Source organism: Mytilus californianus, unplaced genomic scaffold, assembly GCF_021869535.1.
Source record: "Mytilus californianus isolate M0D057914Y unplaced genomic scaffold, xbMytCali1.0.p SCAF_1, whole genome shotgun sequence".
Lineage (NCBI taxonomy): Eukaryota > Metazoa > Mollusca > Bivalvia > Mytilida > Mytilidae > Mytilus > Mytilus californianus.
In genome coordinates this window covers 138330395-138355965 of record NW_026262581.1, presented here as the reverse complement: position 1 = coordinate 138355965, position 25571 = coordinate 138330395, and the positions used below count along the sequence as shown (strand labels likewise).

At 31.8% G+C, this 25571-nt stretch overlaps 1 protein-coding gene across 3 annotated transcripts in view; it reads right to left on the bottom strand.

Annotated features, from left to right (window-relative positions):
* Nucleotides 1-2: 2 nt before the first annotated feature.
* Nucleotides 3-25571, bottom strand: part of LOC127736618 (dystrobrevin beta-like) — a 131523-nt gene continuing 105954 nt past the window's right edge. For all 3 annotated transcript variants that reach the window (XM_052247184.1, XM_052247191.1, XM_052247177.1), the window contains 7 exons: nucleotides 23797-23882; nucleotides 18667-18874; nucleotides 17007-17307; nucleotides 15006-15050; nucleotides 7382-7556; nucleotides 5770-5902; nucleotides 3-5355 (listed from right to left, as the gene is read on the bottom strand). In XM_052247184.1, the coding sequence (XP_052103144.1) occupies nucleotides 5209-5355; nucleotides 5770-5902; nucleotides 7382-7556; nucleotides 15006-15050; nucleotides 17007-17307; nucleotides 18667-18874; nucleotides 23797-23882 (1095 nt within the window). In that variant the 3' untranslated portion in view covers nucleotides 3-5208. The remainder of the gene's footprint in view (nucleotides 5356-5769; nucleotides 5903-7381; nucleotides 7557-15005; nucleotides 15051-17006; nucleotides 17308-18666; nucleotides 18875-23796; nucleotides 23883-25571) is intronic.

The window sequence follows — 25571 nt, the reverse complement described above, 5'->3', positions numbered from 1 at the left end:
GGGGGGGGGGGGGGGGGGGGGGTCAGATCATATATGGGTTGTCTCATGGTTGTATTGATACTGTGAATTAGAATAGTTCTGAAGAAACATATTACTAAATTATCAGGCTGCCACTTTGGATGGTAGATGGGACTGGTATTTAATATCAATCAAGAAGACCAACAAATGACCATTCATCCATAAGATGAAGTCAAATAATCTACATCCAATACAATCTCATGTAGCAATCTCAGATCTTATATATATATAGTTCTTAAAGTAACTATTCTATTGTATGGAAGTTTGGTTTCAATTAACAAAAGCAGTTAAAATGAAAATTTTTATTGTGGTTATTGACCAGAAACAAAGATGGGAGATTCCTAAAGAGAGAAAAGCTCCCACTGGTCATTTGATCAAAAAAAGCTTTACATTGTTTTAAATATCCAGGATATATATGAGGTAATACAGTTCAAGTAGCAATATACTAGATAAAAACTTATAATACAAAGGAATCATTTGTTTACTTTAATAGAGAAGTTTACTGGATTAAACCCTGTGTAATTTACTGGATTAAACCCTGTGTAACTTACTGGATTAAACCCTGTGTAAAAGTTTCAATCAATGTAAATTGACAGTTGTAACATTACTAGAGCTAAATATAATTATTGATGAGCATTTATTGATTTAATGACCAGAAAATTGTTTTTGATTTTTGGATATTTGTAAAATAGATATAAAAGCATAACAAAAATATAATACAGTGAAAGATCTAACAACAAAACTGTACAGAAACTAATTACCAATGTTTGGAGTTTATATATAAAAAAAATCATGACAAAAGACTGCTATAATCAGAAAGATAAAAAGGCAGCAACCCGTTCACGTGAATACTGATTTGAAAAGAAAATGATTAATTTCCCAAAAAGATATTCAAGCAAAAACATACTGCATTACAAAATATAAATAATTATAGCATCATTGTGTAAAATTCAAAATATATATCACCAAAAATGCCATTGGTGAAGTCTAAGCCGACTAGATCTAAATAAGTACAAAAATCATATGTAAAAATATTAAACATCTTCATAAAACAAAAATAGAGAAATGGCAATATATTGAATTGATGAGGGATATATGAGTATAGCATGTATTTATATATATATATTTGTGATGTCTATTGTACAATTTGTTGATTCTTATTACTGATTTTACTTCCAAATAAAAACTTGTATAAAAAAAAATGAAACTAAATTGTATATAAAACCTGTCACCCTCTTAAAATCCTTACTTTCCATACTCAAATACTGACAAACTGTCTTTAATAGGATAATGTAGGCCATACTAATGAGGTTTAAAAGGATTCAATCAATTTTCCTGGGTAAACCTTTTTTTCACCATTTTCCAATTTAATATTAACTGGTAATAACGGAACACATCATACATATGTCTTTATTCGTTGCTAAATTGTTTAATTTTTGCATATAAAGCCCCTTCTTCTTAATAGAAATGTAAAACTCTTCCACACTGAAAAGGAGTGTATCCTTATATTACCAAATACTTAAAATAAAAGAAGAATGTGTCTGAGGATATGAATGCCCCCGCTCAAGCTTTGCCATTTTCCATGTTAAATAGGGCATAACTCTAGAACGATAAATGACTCACATTCCAATTTGAACTCTGTCTGCGAGTTGTAGTTCTTAGCCTTATGTATGAGTTTCATAAAATTTGGATGAGACAAACTTAAGTTAAGAGTGCAGAAACGAAAAAATTTGCAATTTTCCAAGTTATAAAGGGGAATCACTTTAAAATCATAATTGACTCAATTATACCCAAATTTGAACTCTGTCTGCGAGTTTTGTTTCTTAGCTTTGTGTATGAGTTTCAGAAAATTTGAATGAGAAAAACTTAATTCAGAGTGCGGAAACAGAAAAATTTTCAATTTTCCAAGTTATAAAGGGGCATAATACTAGAACGGTAAGTGACTCACTGCCCAAATTCGAACTCTGTCTGTGAGTTTTGATTCTTAGCATTGTGTATTAGTTTCTTAAAAAATTTGCATGAGGCAAACTTAAGTTAGAGTGCAGAAATTAAAATGGGAAGGACTGACAAAAAGACAGCCAAGATAACACTTAACGTCCTCGTTGCCTACGATGGGAGCATAAAAAATCATGTTACAGCTTTCCTCGAAAACAAAACTGAGATATCTGAAATATGCTCAACAATGCCAATTATCTAATAATGACAGACTCATAACATAAAATTAACAAAACCTTCAAAACTAAAAGTGAGATTATATGTAATAAAAATTTGTATAAGAATTTTGTAAAGTACAGTAAACTAACCATCACGACACAAATAAGACCCATATTAACTCTAGTTCAACGGCTCTGAAAGAAGTTGAAATCCAAAGGGATTTGTATTTATGGAACTAAACATTTTCTAAGAATATATCTACTTGAGCAATCTTGGATTATCAAGGGACTTGTCACAGCTTTTTAATTTTTAACCAAAACATTTCCATGACTATTGCACAACAAACCTGGAAATCATGAAAATCAGAAACGTGAACTGACCTCATGAAATCAAACATTAAATTAAAAAAAAAACATCCAATAAGATTTGCTAAAGCACTTAAAAGATATTGCAAGAAGTGCTCAAAGTGTGGAGGAACAAAAAAACAGACAATCGTATACGGTAATATGTGAATCTGTCACTGAAGGTAATAAAGAAATCAGAAATACAGTTGAATGACATTGTGTTTGGTACATTCTTGTACATATATATTAAAAAGCCTCACTTTGAAGAGATATTGACATAAAACAATAAACAGGTTAATGATAGAAGAGATGAAAAAAAAATCGACTGGTTTTAAATAATTACAATTTCACATTGTCAATTGGGAGGAAGAAATATTTACCAAAATTGGTAAAGATTGGATACATACCAAACATTTCAATGTTTTTTTCTGCTCACAGAATAAATATGACTTACACAAAATGAAAGGCAGACTTGGTAGAATCACAACCAAGAATAACAATATAATATACAAACCCACTTCAAATGTTGTCAAATATAGAGTTGTAATGACATATTTAATGAAATTGTGCGTTGCAAAGTTCTATAAATTGCTTTTCCATATATGACAAAATGAGGGGGCCTACAAGTATTGAATATATATTTATTTAGACCAAAAGCTATAGATTGTTTACATTTTTTTCTCCTTGTTGAATTAACTTTAAACAGGGAAAATAAAAGTATTATACAACATTGTCACTGTTGTACATTTTCAGATGACAGAAGAATAATTATTTCTTAACACTTTAGTTGATTTAAATATTTTACTTGTAAATTATAATTCTAGAATAAGGATTTATGATATTAATATCAAAGAGAACTGCAAAACATGTAATGATAAAACAATCTTACATTTCAGCCACAACATCTTAACTAATAATTTTTAACTATTATTTGTTCTTTTCAAATAATATAATAGCATTCTAAAACTAAATTTACATTGATCAGGATAAATTTGTAATATTGTATGAACGCATTGAAATCACAGGGAATATCTGTATTCAAATGAGGATATAAATATTAAACAGGATTTAGAGGGAATATCTGTAACCAAGTGAGGATAATAGAGGGAATATCTGTAACCAAGTGAGGATAATATTAAACAGGATTAGAGGGAATATCTGTAACCAAGTGAGGATAATAGAGGGAATATCTGTATTCAAATGAGGATATAAATATTAAACAGGATTTAGAGGGAATATCTGTAACCAAGTGAGGATAATAGAGGGAATATCTGTAACCAAGTGAGGATAATAGAGGGAATATCTGTAACCAAGTGAGGATAATAGAGGGAATATCTGTAACCAAGTGAGGATAATAGAGGAAATATCTGTAACCAAGTGAGGATAATATTAAACAGGATTTAGTATTAAGGATGTTTGATCCTCTGTTTCAAAATAACAAGCTTTTTAAAAGACTATTATAAATTGATAGTTTATAAACAATTGTACTTCAAAAGCAGAAAAAAAATGATAGGTTCGTGACCTTATTTTTGGGATATAATCATTTGAAAATTTGGCGGGAAATGATTCTCTCTAGACTTTTCATACATTTAACATTGGCTCCTTTAATCTCTCAAAAACTATGAGAAAAAAGAAGAATTTTATAAGATTGTTCAACAAGAATGTGTCCATAGTACACGGATGCCCCACTCACACTATCATTTTCTATGTTCAGTGGACAGTGAAATTGGGGTCAAAACTCTAATTTGGCATTAAAATTAGAAAGATCATATCATAGGGAACAAGTGTACTAAGTTTCAAGTTGATTGGACTTCAATTTCATCAAAAACTACCTTGACCAAAAACTTTAACCTGAAGCAGGACAGAAGGACTAACGGACAGACGACGGACGGATGGATGGCCGAATGGACGAACGAACGAAGGGACACACAGACCAAAATACTTAATGCCCCTTGGTGGGGCATAAAAATGACCTTTTTAACTATATGTAATAAAATTATAAAAAGAAAAGTAGGGGTTAGCAGGCGAAATTTGTAGTGACACTACAATGAATAAAACTAGAGGATTCAAATGTTTGGCAAAAGTTAAAAACAAGAGTAGCAAACATCCTTAAACGACTAACAAAATTAAAAACTTAAGAAGTTGCTGAAAAATTAACATGAATTCATTATTGTAATAACATTGATCACATGACTTCCAATATTGATACCTATATTTTAACTGACTCTAGTTTGATGTTTATCACAATATAAATACAATTTAGCAGTTAAATTATCACATGACATAATGGGAGTTTTGTGTTAATCACATGACTCTATAAAACATTTATAGAGTAATCACATGACTGCATTGCATTCTTAACAGACAAGTTTTAAATTGCCCCTACCAGAATTCTATATGAGCATAGCTATGATAATTTGACACAGATATCGAGGTATTGGTACTTTAGAATAGCGTCACAGCAGGTTGTCCAACATACTCATAGATCTAGAATAATCGGTGATCTATTCTGAATGGGGAACCTATTCAATGACTGATTGATTGATTGGGGTCATATAATGATAATACTCTGTGGGAAGTTCTTATTCAATCCTTGTACAGAACTACCGGGGTACTTAAACACCATTTCTTACAGCATATTGGGTTGGTGCAAGCACACTTTTTAGATTTTGACAATAAGCAATGAATTGTTTCATCTGTTTGCCCATCTTTTCATCGACTCTTCCCAGTCATTGTCATTGTCCTCTTCATCTGTACGTATATAGGATTCAGCATCAGATTGTAGAAAACTTTCTTCATCAGTAGAAAATGTACTTGAATTCATTCTGTTTGGTAGCTCCTGTTTTACAAAAAAACAAAAGTATTTATTAAAATCCATATACTCTAGAAAGTTTTGATCATTGTTGAAGGCTGTTCAGTGACCAATACTGCTTACATACACCTCATATGGACTCTGGTTGATAATTATCTCATTGGCAATCATATCACATCTCATTATTTAACATGTAAATGTAGAAGGATACTATTCATTGTTTACCCTCATCCACAGTAAAAGAGATTAGGTATTATGTTAAATGAGCTAACTACTTATAATATCCCTATATAGTTGCTACCGGTACATTGTTATCAACAACTTATAAAGCTATTTATTATGTTACTAATGTTTATTACTGTTCCCATCCATCTCTTTGAATATATAATAATTACAAGTGTACTTCAGAGAAAATCAGTATATTTGGATTTGAAATCTTACTTTTGGGTGATTATCATAGAGCTCTGAATCATCTTCATCATCCCCGTCACTTTTAGTACAACTATCATTGTCTGTAACTACACTACTGTCATCTGTTTTAACATAAGAAGAGGTCATGTCCATGGGTAAAGAGCTGCAATAGAAACATTCAGAATGTTGATCACCCCTTTGGTTGTTTATATAAAAACAATTACTGTAAATTCAGAAATTATTACCAGGTTTTTATTATTGCGAATAATGCGACCCGCCCAATAATTAAACCTCGCATTCTTATTTGATTTTCCCCTGGTCAGTGTGTGATTGATTTATCTCCCTTTGCTACTGGCGTAATGTAAGTAACCTTTCACCTTGGGCATTTTAAGGTGTTGTTGTTTTTACAACTGATATCTGGCAACCTGTAATCGGTGAAGCCAGGTGACATTTTTATAATACTTTGAATTTGAAATCTGTCTAATAGGTTTGTGTTTGATCAAAAGATGCCGGGAATACATGAAACACTTAATTTAAACCATAAACAAGCATTCTGAGAATATTGCATTGCAATACATAGTCCCCTACCAGGTAAAATTCATTGTACTAGAACAACATGCTAGCTTGATCTATAACTTGTCATGGTGTAAACTATATAACAAATATCAAGTCAATATCTTCAAGAATGACGAAAAAAAGTGTGGAAAACTTTATTATTTAAGTGAATGTTTTAAGTCCAAGGACCATAGCTCTGCACAAAATCATCAGAACGGAAATTCAAACTTGATCTGAAACTTTTCATGATAAAACTACATACCAATTATCAAATCCATATCTTCAAGTGACGAAAAAAAGGTGAGGAAAACTGATTATTTGAGTGAATTTTCTAAGTCCAAACACCATAACTCTGCACAAAATCATCAGTTCAAACTTGATCTGTAAATTGTCATGATAAAACTATATACCAATTATCAAATAAATATCTTCAAGCATGACGAAAAAAAGTGAGGAAAACTGATTTGCCGGACTGAAGGATGGACAGACAGACAGACAGACAGACGGACGGAGTGCAAACCTAAAGCCCCCTTCGACTTTGTCTGTAGGGGACTAATAACTTTTAAAAAATATTTTGGGGGAGGTCGGCGGATTGCAAAAAAAAACCCTCATATTTTTGCTGGAGGATGGGGAATCGCAATAATAAGTGCACGCAATAATTTCTGTATTTACAGTAAGTTTGGTTGAATTAAATAAAGAAGTTATTAAATGTGAAATGGGCAGCAAGATGACCCTGATCCTTATGTGTTGCTACAGCTTCAGGGTCAGGCCACACGATGACTTTGCTCAACTGAATGCTAATAAAAAATTTCAAATATTAACATTTGACTGGAAGAAGTAAGATATAATAATATATATCTAGAGGATAGTGATGGAAATCTTCAAAGAGGGTCCTGCTCAAATAAACAAGTAAATTGTGAGGCAAATTAATAGTCAAAGCTTATTCCCATAGAAGGCAGAAATGTTACTATGAAATGTGAGGTAAGTTCTACAACAAAACTCCCTCTAGAAATTTTCCCATTTCTGAGATTTGAAATTTTGACACTTTCGCCATCAATATATATTAAATAGTTCAGTAGGTTCTTACCTGTCATTTTCATTATCACTTTGTATAATACTGCTACTATTACTATGTTGACGTCGTTTTCGGAGCTGTGCTATAAAATCTTGTTCCTGGTCGAGACGTTTTAATACCTCCTGCTGCCAGTTATCCATATCTTCCTGGGTCTTTGTAACATAAGCATCAGCCATCTCAACATTAGCTTTAAAATAAATAAAATGTGTTTGACTTCCTCAACACTGAATATAAAGTAAATAACATTTGAGTTGTTAGCATTTCATTTAATATCAACATAGCCAGAAATGAAATATGGCAATGCTAATACAACTGCATATCAAATATTCTTGACTTACCATTAGCAGTTTTTCTTAACCAGTTAAGTTAATCACAAACTAATAATTTGTTACACTGCAAAAAACTTCAAAGTCAATATACCATGACTAAGGGGAAAGAGCCAAACAATTTCCATAGAAATAAGATGTGCAAATACTGATACAACAACACACCAAATAAAATAACACTAACTTGCCACTAATTACTACCTCTTAAACTTACCAATCACAAAATACAATAACCTTGCCGATGTGGACAACACGCCTGAATTGCACCAATGGAAAACAAAAAATCAATTGTGAGACAAAAATTAAATCACTAGATTTGAAAATTCTAGATGGTATATAGGATACAATACTGCATGAAAAAAGACTCAAAATGTTTTTTTAATAACACAAATAGAACAATGATTTTGCATAAAAAAAGTTTCCTGTGTAAACCAAGTTGTTTAAAATACACAACATAAAAGACCAACCTAAAGTTTTGTTAAGATTTCTATTTGATCATTGATGTGGTTTAGTGAACCTATTTGCTCCCTCTTGTGGGCATGTCACATCAGAAATCACAGAAATGTACAAAATATAACAGGAGTTATCTCCCTTTTAATATAATCTCTAGTTGCCCTTTTGTTGCTTATTTCTTTATTAACTACAATTGTAATGATGAAGTGATTGATAGATTGCCGCTTGTTCAATAACTGGTGGCAACTATTTCAGGTATTTTAAGGATGATTAAGGAAGGAATAAAGTCTTGAAATTGAATAGATTTTTGTCTTTTAATATAAAATCAAGAGTTCCATTACAACAAGGGCTCTCAATAATATAAAGCAGTAGAAATATACAATTTTACAGTTTGGCATAATTTCAATGTCATGTTTAAGGATGAATGAATTTAATCTATCGGAACCATAGATTTGTTGGTTACTTAAGTTATACTTGTGAAATAGTCCACTTATCAGTAAAATACAGAAAAAAATTAAAAAACTTTGGAACTTTTTTCTACACATGCTATTTGTTAATCTTTAGAAAGGCTATTTCCAAGAAACTAATCAGATGTCAATTTGTTTTTCACTGACCAGATTAAAACCTGAGTCCTAACTGCATCAGATATTTGCCAAATCTAATTATCTCTCCATGAAAAAGAGTAATCATGATAGCTATAGGTATGATTTTTGTCTCTATAGAGCTTATGTTTAGTAGTTTGTAAGGTAATCATGATAGCTATAGGTATGATTTTGTCTCTATAGAGCTGATGTTTAGTAGTTTGTAAGGTAATCATGATAGCTATAGGTATGATTTTTGTCTCTATAGAGCTGATGTTTAGTAGTTTGTAAGGTAATCATGATAGCTATAGGTATGATTTTGTCTCTATAGAGCTGATGTTTAGTAGTTTGTAAGGTAATCATGATAGCTATAGGTATTATTTTGTCTCTATAGAGCTTATGTTTAGTAGTTTGTAAGGTAATCATGATAGCTATAGGTATGATTTTTGTCTCTATTGACCTTATGTTTAGTAGTTTGTAACTATACCAATCTCAATAAAGCATTAGTATTCATATATTGTCAAAAAATATATGATAAGAGTATTTATCTTTGTTATTCAAAATATATGAAGAGGGTTGGGTAATGCATATCTCAGTTGCTCACCCCTACCACAAAAGGATTGAATTGGCCACCCTGAGGAATTTTGTTTATAAATATAACTAAATGTTATGACACTAGTCATTTCTGTTTTAATAATATGAAAATTTAAAAGGGGTCAATTAAATTGTTTTTGCTCTATTGATCATTGAAATGGTGGATGGGAAAACATGAAATATCACCAATTTACATAATAACTGCAATAAAAGAGCAAATACATAAAAATATCAACAAAAACACACACTGACTACTGACATCTAAACTGTTTTTTTGTAAACAGGGGAGATAATCCAAATCTTCCCCACATCCAAAGTTTGCTGATAACCAAAATATCAAGTTATAGGACAGTGAATTATTTGATTTAGTGATGTGTTGTAAACAACAGCTTACATATTATTGCAAAAAACAAAAAACACACAAAAAACAACAAAAACATAAAAAAATAGGTTTTACTTCAGAAAATCAGCTTTAGTTTTACAAAGATTGGTTTTAAACAGACAGTGAATCACCAGTCCCAGCACTATCTCCATGGAGACATGACATTTTATCCAGTCAAATTGTATGTAGATTGTTATACTCCCAACATATCAACTGAACAATTCAATTTGAATATAGATGCTATTATTTTTTTTCTCTGAATTATTAAAATTGTTTCATTAATTTTATAGTTGAAATCAATTAAAGATAAAATAAATGCTAAAATGATAGTTTCTTTTGGATTATAATATCATTGTATTGAATGTCAAATTAAATGTTAACTTCATTTTCCAGTTATAGAGTGTTTGTTTATGATACAATTCTCTTTTTAGTCCATTATATCAAATGTCAGCTTACTGTGTGATGACTGAGTCTGATGCGAATGAACAAATGTCTTCGTTCTTTTAAGTTATCTAAATTCAATGGCCATTATTAGGTACAAAAGGTCAACTGAATGAAACTCACACTACAGGTAACATGTTTTTAACATTTAAAACTTGACTATTTGCTATATTTAAAAGAAAGCCATTCACAGAATAATTATAAGTATTTTAAACATGTTTATGACAATGTTGGTTAGTTGGTTTAAAGACTTACAAAAAACTACACACCTTAGAGATGGCTCCAGTAATGTTTGATCATACTGGTCCAAGTGGATTTAGTGAAGAATTTAGTTTTAAGTTTATGAATGACCAATGGACAACACATGAATTCATTCTATAAAATGACAAAATACAGATTGATTTTTTTCCACTTTAAAAAAAAAGAGATTTTGTTCAACCATTTCTGTAACAGTTTAATGAGTAATTCTATATCAATAGGTACCAGTTTAATGAGTAATCTTATACCATTAAGTACCAGTATAATGAGTAATCTTATACCATTAGGTACCAGTATGAGTAATACCATGTGGTTAAAGTTTAATGATTTATCCTTTTCAATCAATAACTTTGTGCTGATTTTATTATACAGAAATGTCAAATATTCTATAAACATTAGAAACATTACTGATATTAAATCAAAAATTCCATTTCATCAAAAAGAATAAACATGCATCTAATTGCTAACATAGAAAAATACATTGTTATAGTTGTGAAGCTCGAATTTCTCTATGGAAAACCCAGGAAATCATAATAGCCTGTGAAATAAAAGAGTACTTTTTTCTATTAACATAGCATAAAATTTGAAGTGACTTCATTTATTCCAAAACTTAGAAAATAAATATTTATTCAATGTAAAAATTCATGTATCTTTTCAAAAAGATCACTAATTTTCCATTCAATGTGAATGAGGACAACTTTTATATCAATTGAGCTGAAACTTAACCTGATAAAAATAATTAGTTTGTCATAGGCAACTGTACTTGTGAAATATCTTGTTCAAAAAATTGTGCATGATTTACTTGACTATCTATGTTAAGTTTTGGCTTAGTTAGTTATCATCTGTGTTGAATAAGGGAGGAAGGAGTGGGTGTAATCCAGAATTCATGGAAATATAAACCCTGAATCTTAAATCCCCCCCAAAAAAGCATTCTTTCCTGTACTCCCTCCTCCCCCCCCCCCCCCCCCCCCCCCCCCGAAAAAAAATCATTAAATCCAGAGTCCCAATAAGGGTAAATCTTAAAGTCCAGAAAAAAATAAAAGCCAAGTCCTGACATCCCTCTTGAAACATAACACCTGCTTCAGTGATTGGTGTTTATAAAGACAATCTGGCTTCCTTCATTACTTGAATAAGTTGTTCTACACATCATCATAAACCCTATCAATGTTTTCATAGAAAGTGGTGATGTAGAAAATAGACGTTTACAAACACGATGAGGGGAGTTTTAACAATCATCACTAGCATGTATTACAACCACAATGAGGGGAGTTTTAACAATCATCACTAGCATGTATTACAACCACGTTGAGAGGAGTTTTAACACTCATCACTAGCATGTATTACAACCACAATGAGGGGAGTTTTAACACTCATCACTAGCATGTATTACAACCACGATGAGGGGAGTTTTAACAATCATCACTAGCATGTATTACAACCACGATGAGAGGAGTTTTAACACTCATCACTAGCATGTATTACAACCACGATGAGAGGAGTTTTAACAGTCATCACTAGCATGTATTACAACCACAATGAGGGGAGTTTTAACAATCATCACTAGCATGTATTACAACCACAATGAGAGGAGTTTTAACACTCATCACTAGCATGAACTACAACCACAATGAGGGGAGTTTTAACAATCATCACTAGCATGTATTACAACCACACTGAGGGGAGTTTTAACAATCATCACTAGCATGGATTACAACCACGATGAGAGGAGTTTTAACAATCATCACTAGCATGTGTTACAACCACAATGAGGGGAGTTTTAACAATCATCACTAGCATGGATCACATCCACAATGAGGGGAGTTTTAACAATCATCACTAGCATGTATTACAACCACAATGAGGGGGGTTTTAACAGTCATCACTAGCATGTATTACAACCACGATGAAGGGAGTTTTAACAGTCATCACTAGCATGTATTACAACCACAATGAGGGAAGTTTTAACACTCATCACTAGCATGTATTACAACCACGATGAGGGGAGTTTTAACACTCATCACTAGCATGTATTACAACCACGATGAAGGGAGTTTTAACAGTCATCACTAGCATGTATTACAACCACAATGAGGGGAGTTTTAACAATCATCACTAGCATGTATTACAACCACAATGAGGGGAGTTTTAACACTCATCACTAGCATGTATTACAACCACAATGAGGGGAGTTTTAACAATTATCACTAGCATGTATTGCAACCACAATGAGGGGAGTTTTAACAATCATCACTAGCATGTATTACAACCACAATGAGGGGAGTTTTAACAATCATCACTAGCATGTATTACAACCACGATGAGGGGAGTTTTAACAATCATCACTAGCATGTATTACAACCACGATGAGGGGAGTTTTAACAATCATCACTAGCATGTATTACAACCACGATGAGGGGAGTTTTAACAATCATCACTAGCATGTATTACAACCACGATGAAGGGAGTTTTAACAATCATCACTAGCATGTATTACAACCACGATGAGAGGAGTTTTAACAATCATCACTAGCATGTATTACAACCACGATGAGGGGAGTTTTAACAATCATCACTAGCATGTATTACAACCACGATGAGAGGAGTTTTAACAATCATCACTAGCATGTATTACAACCACGATGAGGGGAGTTTTAACAATCATCACTAGCATGTATTACAACCACGATGAGAGGAGTTTTAACAATCATCACTAGCATGTATTACAACCACAATGAGGGGAGTTTTAACAATTATCACTAGCATGTATTGCAACCACAATGAGGGGAGTTTTAACAATCATCACTAGCATGTATTACAACCACAATGAGGGGAGTTTTAACAATCATCACTAGCATGTATTACAACCACAATGAGAGGAGTTTTAACACTCATCACTAGCATGAACTACAACCACAATGAGGGGAGTTTTAACAATCATCACTAGCATGTATTACAACCACACTGAGGGGAGTTTTAACAATCATCACTAGCATGGATTACAACCACGATGAGAGGAGTTTTAACAATCATCACTAGCATGTGTTACAACCACAATGAGGGGAGTTTTAACAATCATCACTAGCATGGATCACATCCACAATGAGGGGAGTTTTAACAATCATCACTAGCATGTATTACAACCACAATGAGGGGGGTTTTAACAGTCATCACTAGCATGTATTACAACCACGATGAAGGGAGTTTTAACAGTCATCACTAGCATGTATTACAACCACAATGAGGGAAGTTTTAACACTCATCACTAGCATGTATTACAACCACGATGAGGGGAGTTTTAACACTCATCACTAGCATGTATTACAACCACGATGAAGGGAGTTTTAACAGTCATCACTAGCATGTATTACAACCACAATGAGGGGAGTTTTAACAATCATCACTAGCATGTATTACAACCACAATGAGGGGAGTTTTAACACTCATCACTAGCATGTATTACAACCACAATGAGGGGAGTTTTAACAATTATCACTAGCATGTATTGCAACCACAATGAGGGGAGTTTTAACAATCATCACTAGCATGTATTACAACCACAATGAGGGGAGTTTTAACAATCATCACTAGCATGTATTACAACCACGATGAGGGGAGTTTTAACAATCATCACTAGCATGTATTACAACCACGATGAGGGGAGTTTTAACAATCATCACTAGCATGTATTACAACCACGATGAGGGGAGTTTTAACAATCATCACTAGCATGTATTACAACCACGATGAAGGGAGTTTTGACAATCATCACTAGCATGTATTACAACCACGATGAGAGGAGTTTTAACAATCATCACTAGCATGTATTACAACCACGATGAGGGGAGTTTTAACAATCATCACTAGCATGTATTACAACCACGATGAGAGGAGTTTTAACAATCATCACTAGCATGTATTACAACCACGATGAGGGGAGTTTTAACAATCATCACTAGCATGTATTACAACCACGATGAGAGGAGTTTTAACAATCATCACTAGCATGTATTACAACCACGATGAGGGGAGTTTTAACAATCATCACTAGCATGTAATACAACCACGATGAGGGGAGTTTTAACAATCATCACTAGCATGTAGTACAACCACGATGAGGGGAGTTTTAACAATCATCACTAGCATGTATTACAACCATGATGAGGGGAGTTTTAACAATCATCACTAGCATGTAGTACAACCACAATGAGGGGAGTTTTAACTATCTTCACTAGCATGTATTACAACCACGATGAGGGGAATTTTAACAATCATCACTAGCATGTAGTACAACCACAATGAGGGGAGTTTTAACTATCATCACTAGCATGGATTACAACCACAATGAGGGGAGTTTTTAACTATCTTCACTAGCATAGATTACAACCACGATGAGGGGAGTTTTAACAATCATCACTAGCATAGATTACAACCATGAATTGTCCTGTAGAAATCATGTTGTTTTGTTTTTGTGCATTTGGTGTTTGTATATGTAACTATTTTATTAAGTTTATTACACATCTCTTATTAAATCATAAACATGACCTTTTATGACCTTTGGCCAATAGGACCCCTAAGAATTCTTTAACTAAACCAGTACCTACCTTCAGCCTCCCCATTGTCATCTTCATCATCACTACAACTCTGTTCTGTAAATACAAAATAATCTAACAGTGAATTGTCTGGCTAGATCATACCTGCCAACCCTCCCGTTTTGAGCTGGAGTCTCCCGCGCAAACAATGAAATTGCGAAAATCTCCCGCTTGCCAGTCCACTCCGGCATTCGGATATTTTTACCTGGAATGACCCGCATTCGTAATTCTCTGGCTTTTTCATTACTTTCAATAGAAATAAACAAACATGCTGTTCGGTGTGAGCCAAGGCTCCGTGTTGAAGGCCGTACTTTGACCTATAATTATTTACTTTTTACACATTGTGACTTGGATGGATACCGGGTAGATGTCTCATTGGCACTCATACCACATTTTTTTATTTAATAAACCGATCGTTTGAAAACTTTGGTCAGTAGTTTTTTTGTTAGATTTATAAGTAGGGCCTAATCGAAATTCATTTCTGCTATGTCAACTCCAACAAGATAGAGGTCTTTGTCTGGACCAAGTGGCAGTGTAAAAAAGAAGAAATATAACTGCAAATGTCAAGCAGATTGGATGAAAGATTTAAAATATTTACGACCAAGTTCACTTAGCAATGAATTCTCATTTTTCACATCATGTTCAATCAACTTTTCGATTTCTTCTGGTGATCTGTACGATGTTTGAAAGCATGCTTAGTGTGAGACTCACAACCAAATCAAAATATGGAATGTTATGAGGTATTGAAAAAGGAAAAAAAAAACACCTTGTATAGATTATAACCATGAATTAAAGAAATAAAGTATATTTATTAACTCTTATTGGTTTTGTAGTTGAATAAGTAAACAGGTCATATATTTAACTTGAAAATGTCGTTCGTGCATAATCTCCCCCTCAGCTGTCATACATGAGGGGGAGATCTCCCTCTTTGAAGGTTTCAGTGGTTGACAGGTATGGGCTAGATTTAATGTTCTAGTATATGTGTGGGTTAAATGTGTGTTTTAAGGTTAAAATCAGAATTTTGTAGAGACTATATATAAAACAAATGTGTGGAATTTGAATTGCATATGTGGCCGACCACAAATCTTCCTGGTTTCTGTAGGTAAAAGTAAACCTTTTCAAAAATTGATGTTAACTATGAAACATTTATATCTGTTCAAAAGCTTGCTCAGACCCTATTTAAATATAAGGAGATGTGGTATGATTGCCAATGGGACAACTATCCACCAAAGTTCAAGTGAAGTGGATGTAATGTTGTTTTGGTTACTTAACTTGCCAAATTAGAATAAAACTTATTTGAATTTTAATTTTAACATATATTTTCTGTTGCAGTGAAAGGTAGAAATAGGCATTTAGAGCTTGAGGTCTATTCCATTAAAACAAAATTGGAAGGATTTGTAGAAAAGCCTTACTTTGGACCGCATCATCTATACTTGTATAATTGCTTGATAAATGAAAAAATATTCAAAGAAAGTATATTGGCTGTTTGGGATATTGGAAGTCACTACCTACCATTTGTTCTAATTTCATAGCATATTAGATTACCTATTAATTTGCCAAATTATTCCCCCTGATTATAAAAGACAATTCACAGTAAGTTACTACCTCCTTGCTCTACATTATGCATTGATAAAGCAATATATTTATTTTAAAACATTTGTTTCTTTTCTTTGATTCATCTCATACATGTTTACTTGGTAACAACTTGGTATATATGAAATGTGGATTGTACTCGTTGTTGGAGGTCAAACAGTCACTTCTGATATTCTTAGTCTTATTAATATTTTTTCAATTTTGAACTAAATGCTTTGTTTACAAAATAGCATATTTTCTAAACCTTTTGTTTTAAATAACAAAAACCCTTAAATAATTTTTCTTTATCAGAATTTGTAATATGAATGAAAAGGGAAAATATAATGGCAATAAACAATAATGTTTATCCTGTCTGTCCTCTAAGTTTGAATTGTTTCACTTTTTTTCTAACTTAATGAGTACAAGTCAAAGTAACAATACCAGAATTAAGTTCCTTGACCAGAGATGACATGGCACTTGTTACAGAGTCTGCAGCACACAGGAGATCATTCCTCAGCAGTCGGACATTATCAGCAGATGAGGGCTGACTGAAGGCTTCCTGTACTTCTCCACCAACTCCTGACAAAGTGGAAGATTCCATTCCAGGAGATGTTGGCACGTTCCCAGTAGAATCTGACATTGACTGTGATCTGATTGTAATTGGTCCAGCAAACGACTGTGATTGGCTGACATGTGATCGTGTACTGCCATTCAGTGTTGATCGTGGAGAGGTAGGATTTGTCTGGAAAAAATGAAAATATTTATGATAAAAAAGATAAAAAGATAATCAATGTTGATTTTAAAATAAACAGACAATCATTATCTCAATAAATAACTGAAACAACCTCTATTAACTATTTTGAAAAATACAATATGAAGTATTTAGATAAAGGAGTAGGTTCGATATGGCCCTTTTTCTAGATACACTTTCAAATTAGGATGTACTGACCAATATCGCAATGAATCATAGCTAATACAATGACTAGATAGGAAATGTGTTTTTAGTTGAAAATTTAAGTATTTGCGTTCTATTCATGACGTCGCAAATAGCATTGGTTTTATTTTTCACGAAAAATTCAATGAAAACAGATATATTTCTATTGAGTTTTTTTACTGGAAACAGAGCTCATGCATTGACAAAAAAAGATCTTTTCACATAATGTTTGCTATAGTTAACACTTTACAAATCTGACTAGAATATTTTGTTTGTCTATGCCTGCACCCCATGTTTCCTTGGCCTAAATTTGGTTGAAATCTAGAAGATTTTGTCAAATTTGGAAAAAATCTCTATTTTTGACCCATTTGGGATGTAAAAACTAATGCTTTAAAATAACTTGGACAAAAAGAGTTCTATTTAACTTTCTCACATGTCTTTGCATCAACTTAAAACATTTTTCATTTTGAAACATTGAACTCAATAAACGAGGCCAAATATGGCCCTTACCCAACTTACTCCTTTGACATATGATATATAAATATAATTAATATGGCCTTAGTTTTCAAAAGGAAACCTCAGTATGTGAGGAAGGGACTCAAAAATTAGCCAATCAATAGGTTAGCGTTTGACCTCTTCAATGTGTTTTACAACGGATCTTTATATACAGATTTGTGACACTCTCTCTTCTAATTCAAAACATATGTGATTTGTGTGTTAACTCCTTGTAAATAGTAATTTACACAGCACTTGTCCATGAGATGTGAGAATTCAACAATAATCGTATTTCTCTACCCCCACTCCATTCTTAGAATATTTCAATTACCTTCAAATCTATTAAATTTTCTTTTATTCAAACCAAACTTAAACTATCTTATGAATAGCTGGAGGCCTGAATCTCCCCCAAAAGCTAGAGAAATGGTCAACCTAAATATGGAGTAAGGTATGCTATGGCAGAAATCGTATTCTCTTATCCAAAGAAAAATACCATATACTATTAGCCTAGTAAGCTATAATTATTCATAAAACATGTAAATAAAGTTCAAGCTTTTGTCTTTTATTTTGCACTGTCATCATCAAGTCTTCCTCAATAATATAACAATCAGTTTTGTAAAATTGAAACTTTTGCTTCTTAACAATGCAGAAATCCTATAATTACATTATTACCTTCAGCAGTTTCATTAGGCCTTCTAATTGGACCATCAATTCTTTGCGACTTTCCTGCAGTGTCTGCATACGGGATTCCAATTCATCTTTTCTCTGCCGCAGAAGACGTAATTCAGCTAATAATGTTGGATTGTACTGTGCGTCAGCTGTACTCTTGGCGTGGGCTTCCTGCTCAGCACGTAATCGTTGTATTTCTCTCATTATTTCTCTATAAAAAAATAAAATTTAGAAATGTTTAAAAGTTTAGCTGTGACTATACCATGCAGATAATTACACCAAGTTAGAAAGGATCAATAGTTCTTTGACTTCCTTTAATGTTGGATATTTTGACAAAAACACATTAACAATTATAGAAATGTTTACACACAACAATAGATCACATTTACCATGATGTTATTGTCATACTAATATCAAACTGGTTAAACAAATGTAAACCCTGTGCTATCCATTTAATTATATTGATTTAGTTTAACACTCAAGCATCAATATTTCAAACTATTTTAAATGTCTATTGTTAAATTGTAAAATGCAGCAAAATTTCTTTAAAAAGTACTTGAATATAATAAACAGAGCTTTCTAAAATTCAATTCTTTATTTCGATCTGATAACATGAAACATAGTTTATTGTTCAACAGAGATATGTCTTGTCTGAATGTTATTTTGATAGTTTATTGTTCAACAGAAATATGTCTTGCCTGTATGTTATTTTGATAGTTTATTGTTCAACAGAGATATGTCTTGCCTGTATGCTATTTTGATAGTTTATTGTTCAACAGAGATATGTCTTGCCTGTATGTTATTTTGATAGTTTATTGTTCAACAGAGATATGTCTTGCCTGTATGTTATTTTGATAGTTTATTGTTCAACAGAGATATGTCTTGACTGTATGTTATTTTGATAGTTTATTGTTCAACAGAGATATGTCTTGTCTGTATGTTATTTTGATAGTTTATAGTTCAACAGAGATATGCCTTGCCTGTATGTTATTTAGATAGTTTATTGTTCAACAGAGATATGTCTTGCCTGTATGTTATTTTGATAGTTTATTGTTCAACAGAGATATGTCTTGCCTGTATGTTATTCTGATAGTTTATTGTTCAACAGAGATATGCCTTGCCTTTATGTTATTTTGATAGTTTATTGTTCAACAGAGATATGTCTTGCATGTATGTTATTTTGATAGTTTATTGTTCAACAGAGATATGCCTTGCCTGTATGTTATTTTGAAAGTTTATTGTTCAACAAAGATATGTTTTGACTGTATGTTATTTTGATAGTTTATTGTTCAACAGAGATATGTCTTGCCTGTATGTTATTTTGATAGTTTATTGTTCAACAGAGATATGCCTTGCCTGTATGTTATTTTGATAGTTTATTGTTCAACAGAGATATGCCTTGCCTGTATGTTATTTTGATAGTTTATTGTTCAACAGAAATATGTCTTGCCTGTATGTTATTTTGATAGTTTGTCTGTATGTTATTTTGATAGTTAATTGTTCAACAGAGATATGCCTTGCCTGTATGTTATTTTGATAGTTTATTGTTCAACAGAGATATGTCTTGCCTGTATGTTATTTTGATAGTTTATTGTTCAACAGAGATATGTCTTGCCTGTATGTTATTTTGATAGTTAATTGTTCAACAGAGATATGTCTTGACTGTATGTTATTTTGATAGTTTATTGTTCAACAGAGATATGTCTTGTCTGTATGTTATTTTGATAGTTTATAGTTCAACAGAGATATGCCTTGCCTGTATGTTATTTTGATAGTTTATTGTTCAACAGAGATATGTCTTGCCTGTATGTTATTTTGATAGTTTATTGTTCAACAGAGATATGCCTTGCCTGTATGTTATTTTGATAGTTTATTGTTCAACAGAGATATGTCTTGCATGTATGTTATTTTGATAGTTTATTGTTCAACAGAGATATGCCTTGCCTGTATGTTATTTTGAAAGTGTATTGTTCAACAAAGATATGTTTTGACTGTATGTTATTTTGATAGTTTATTGTTCAACAGAGATATGTCTTGCCTGTATGCTATTTTTATAGTTTATTGTTCTACAGAGATATGTCTTGCCTGTATGCTATTTTGATAGTTTATTGTTCAACAGAGATATGCCTTGCCTGTATGTTATTTTGATAGTTTATTGTTCAACAGAGATATGCCTTGCCTGTATGTTATTTTGATAGTTTATTGTTCAACAGAGATATGCCTTGCCTGTATGTTATTTTGATAGTTTATTGTTCAACAGAGATATGTTTTGACTGTATGTTATTTTGATACTTTATTGTTCAACAGAGATATGTCTTGCCTGTATGCTATTTTGATAGTTTATTGTTCAACAGAGATATGCCTTGCCTGTATGTTATTTAGATACTTTATTGTTCAACAGAGATATGTCTTGCCTGTATGTTATTTTGATAGTTTATTGTTCAACAGAGATATGTCTTGCCTGTATGTTATTTTGATAGTTTATTGTTCAACAGAGATATGCCTTGCCTGTATGTTATTTTGATAGTTTATTGTTCAACAGAGATATGTCTTGCATGTATGTTATTTTGATAGTTTATTGTTCAACAGAGATATGCCTTGCCTGTATGTTATTTTGAAAGTTTATTGTTCAACAAAGATATGTTTTGACTGTATGTTATTTTGATAGTTTATTGTTCAACAGAAATATGTCTTGCCTGTATGTTATTTTGATAGTTTATTGTTCAACAGAGATATGCCTTGCCTGTATGTTATTTTGATAGTTTATTGTTCAACAGAGATATGCCTTGCCTGTATGTTATTTTGATAGTTTATTGTTCAACAGAAATATGTCTTGCCTGTATGTTATTTTGATAGTTTGTATGTTATTTTGATAGTTTATTGTTCAACAGAGATATGCCTTGCCTGTATGTTATTTTGATAGTTTATTGTTCAACAGAGATATGTCTTGCCTGTATGTTATTTTGATAGTTTATTGTTCAACAGAGATATGTCTTGCCTGTATGTTATTTTGATAGTTTATTGTTCAACAGAGATATGTCTTGACTGTATGTTATTTTGATAGTTTATTGTTCAACAGAGATATGTCTTGTCTGTATGTTATTTTGATAGTTTATAGTTCAACAGAGATATGCCTTGCCTGTATGTTATTTTGATAGTTTATTGTTCAACAGAGATATGTCTTGCCTGTATGTTATTTTGATAGTTTATTGTTCAACAGAGATATGCCTTGCCTGTATGTTATTTTGATAGTTTATTGTTCAACAGAGATATGTCTTGCATGTATGTTATTTTGATAGTTTATTGTTCAACAGAGATATGTTTTGACTGTATGTTATTTTGATAGTTTATTGTTCAACAAAGATATGTTTTGCCTGTATGTTATTTTGATAGTTTATTGTTCAACAGAGATATGTCTTGCCTGTATGCTATTTTTATAGTTTATTGTTCTACAGAGATATGTCTTGCCTGTATGCTATTTTGATAGTTTATTGTTCAACAGAGATATGCCTTGCCTGTATGTTATTTTGATAGTTTATTGTTCAACAGAGATATGCCTTGCCTGTATGTTATTTTGATAGTTTATTGTTCAACAGAGATATGTTTTGACTGTATGTTATTTTGATACTTTATTGTTCAACAGAGATATGTTTTGCCTGTATGCTATTTTGATAGTTTATTGTTCAACAGAGATATGTCTTGCCTGTATGTTATTTTGATAGTTTATTGTTCAACAGAGATATGCCTTGCCTGTATGTTATTTTGATAGTTTATTGTTCAACAGAGATATGTTTTGACTGTATGTTATTTTGATAGTTTATTGTTCAACAGAGATATGTCTTGCCTGTATGCTATTTTGTTAGTTTATTGTTCAACAGAGATATGTCTTGCCTGTATGTTATTTTGATAGTTTATTGTTCAACAGAGATATGTCTTGCCTGTATGTTATTTTGATAGTTTATTGTTCAACAGAGATATGCCTTGCCTTGATGTTATTTTGATAGTTTATTGTTCAACAGAGATATGTCTTGCCTGTATGTTATTTTGATAGTTTATTGTTCGACAGAGATATGCCTTGCCTGTATGCTATTTTGATAGTTTATTGTTCAACAGAGATATGCCTTGCCTGTATGTTATTTTGATAGTTTATTGTTCAACAGAGATATGCCTTGCCTGTATGTTATTTTGATAGTTTATTGTTCAACAGAGATATCTCTTGCCTGTATGTTATTTTGATAGTTTATTGTTCAACAGAGATATGCCTTGCCTGTATGTTATTTTGATATTTTATTGTTCAACAGAGATATGTCTTGCCTGTATGTTATTTTGATAGTAAATTGCAAAAGTTAAAATTAAAACGGCAATATTTAAAACATGTAAAATAGGTAAAAGATTGAATGTCACTGAACCAAGACTGAAGGTGCAGGGCAAAATAATCTCCATCGATTCTTGGAAATGAGATATATATGCAAATGCTAAAACAACTGCATACCAAATATCAATGACTTTTATTGGTTCCCGTTAAACTGACCTAATCACAAACTTTAACATGTAAACTATGCAAATGTTGAAAAGTTCATGAACCATTTAAAATGATAATATGACAGAATTTTCATTTTCTATTCAATTTCAAGTGTTCCTGATAACTAGGAGATGTTCAACAAACATCTGATGAACCAGAAAGGTAATCACTAAAACAGGAGGGTAAGATTAGTAATGTTATCACTAGAAATCAGCTTAACAGTTCAGTTGATTAGCATAAATGGGATAAACCTAGGGCTACAGTGTGAAGAGATGTATTCAAACTTCAACTTGAAATTCCAGTTGGTATTATGAAAGAACAAACAGCCTTTTGAATATAAAGCATAGTAAGAAAATACATACATTAGCTGTTATCTGATAACACTTTTAGACTTGGATCTTTCAAGGGAAACAATAACTAGCACATTATCCTTTGTCATGTAATTGCCACTGGATATTAAACAAGCAACAATCTATCCATGTTTTTTTTTCAAGATTAAAATGATTTGTCACAATGAGGGGAGAGAATTTAACTCACAAAACTGTGATGTTATAATGTGTTCCGTTCTGGCATGCATTTGGGAATTTAAGATTAAATTAAGTATTTAATACCTATTTTTAGATTCTAACTGTATTATCAATTCTCTCTGTGCTTTATTCGTGTCTAAACTAAAGTTGATTTCTGTTGGACTTCTTGCCTATAAAATAATATTTGTCAGATTATTATTATTATAAATTTTCAAATTAGTATCTGCTACAAAAAACTTATAACGAAAAAAAAATCTAATATATCCAATATATCCTTTGACTTCCAATTGAAACAACCAGCATCGTTCTAAGGAAGGTCATTTCGATGATATTCTGGTAACATTCACACATACCACAAGAGATCACATGACTCTTGACACATGCTCACTAAAATCACAAAGATGAAAAAATATACAGTAGCCTTAAACTTCTAGAGAAACTTTGATTCTAAAAAATGTACCATCAACAGCGAGGTGAAGTCTAGAATATGAACTATAGATAATAGATCAGTAATTTGACAACATCAATTACTCACTCATGTTATCAATTTTGTGCATTGAGAAATTCTATCATAGTTGGTCACATCTTGGAAGTGTTATACTGGCATTATAATACTTTCATGGATTATTATCAATATCAGTTTTACCATTTTAAATCATGAAGTGATGTGACGATATGAAGTTGACCCCCATAGACTCTGTTAAATTGTTATGCTGAAAATGTTGCTATATCAAAATTAAAATGGTCCTGAATATAAAAAGTCTGATATCAAAGAAACCAATCAGTGACTCTAATCACCATAGAATCCTAAACAATTAAACTGTAAACTTTATACTATCTATATGTTAATTTTCACAAGCACTTGCTAATGAAACAAGTTTTAACTATAATTACATTTACACAGTAAAGGACTGAAGTTTGTCAGAAAATGGCACTGACAACTTTTTTGAAACAGAGCCATGTCTACTGAACAGTTATTGTATTCCAATATATCAATGATTTAATACAAGTTAATAAAGGACCAGTTTATGTGATTGATTCATTATAAATATTCTAAATAGGCCAATTAATGCCAATTTATAACAAATGAAATTCAATTTCAAACAATGCACTTCACCAATCAGTTCTGATAACATGTAACGAACGAGACAAGTTTTGAAATTATTAAATAAATCGATCTTTTTAGTTGTCATTCAAAACGTATTTCTACTTTAACCATATATAATTGTATTTTGGTATGTTATGTTTACTGATGATATTACATCCACATACTGATAATCAATGTATCATTATCTCTTATGTCATATCTAACTAAGAATTCGTAAGGGTTCCGCGGAACCCAGTGTCTCGCCTACCTTTGCTGTTAATCGCAGGCTCAACAAAAATGAGGAAAAAAATTAATAAAGATAATCCTCTCTATACTATCTTTTGATTGTAAGTAGCTTCTGTCCAAGTTTGGTAAAAATCCAGGATAGTTTATGAATCTAATAAATGTTTTAAAAACTTAAACTGCAGACTGTATGTAATGTTAACTGGAAGAAGTCCATTTATAAGTAAAATACGGAAAAATGGAACAAAATTTTAACAAAATTTCCTTCTAGATACTAGCTTTTAATCATAAACAAGCATCTGGCCATGTTTAGTTTAAGAAAGTTGTTAAAATTTTAAAAACTTAAACCACAGTGTGAATGTAATGTTAATTAACTGGCAGAAAAACTAAGTCCATTTATAAGTAAAATACGGAAAAAATGGATTTTTTTTTTTACAAAATTTACTTCTGGATACTATCTTATGATCATAAACAAGCTTCTTTCCAAGTTTGGTAGAAATCCAGGATAGTTTAAGAAAGTTATTAAAAT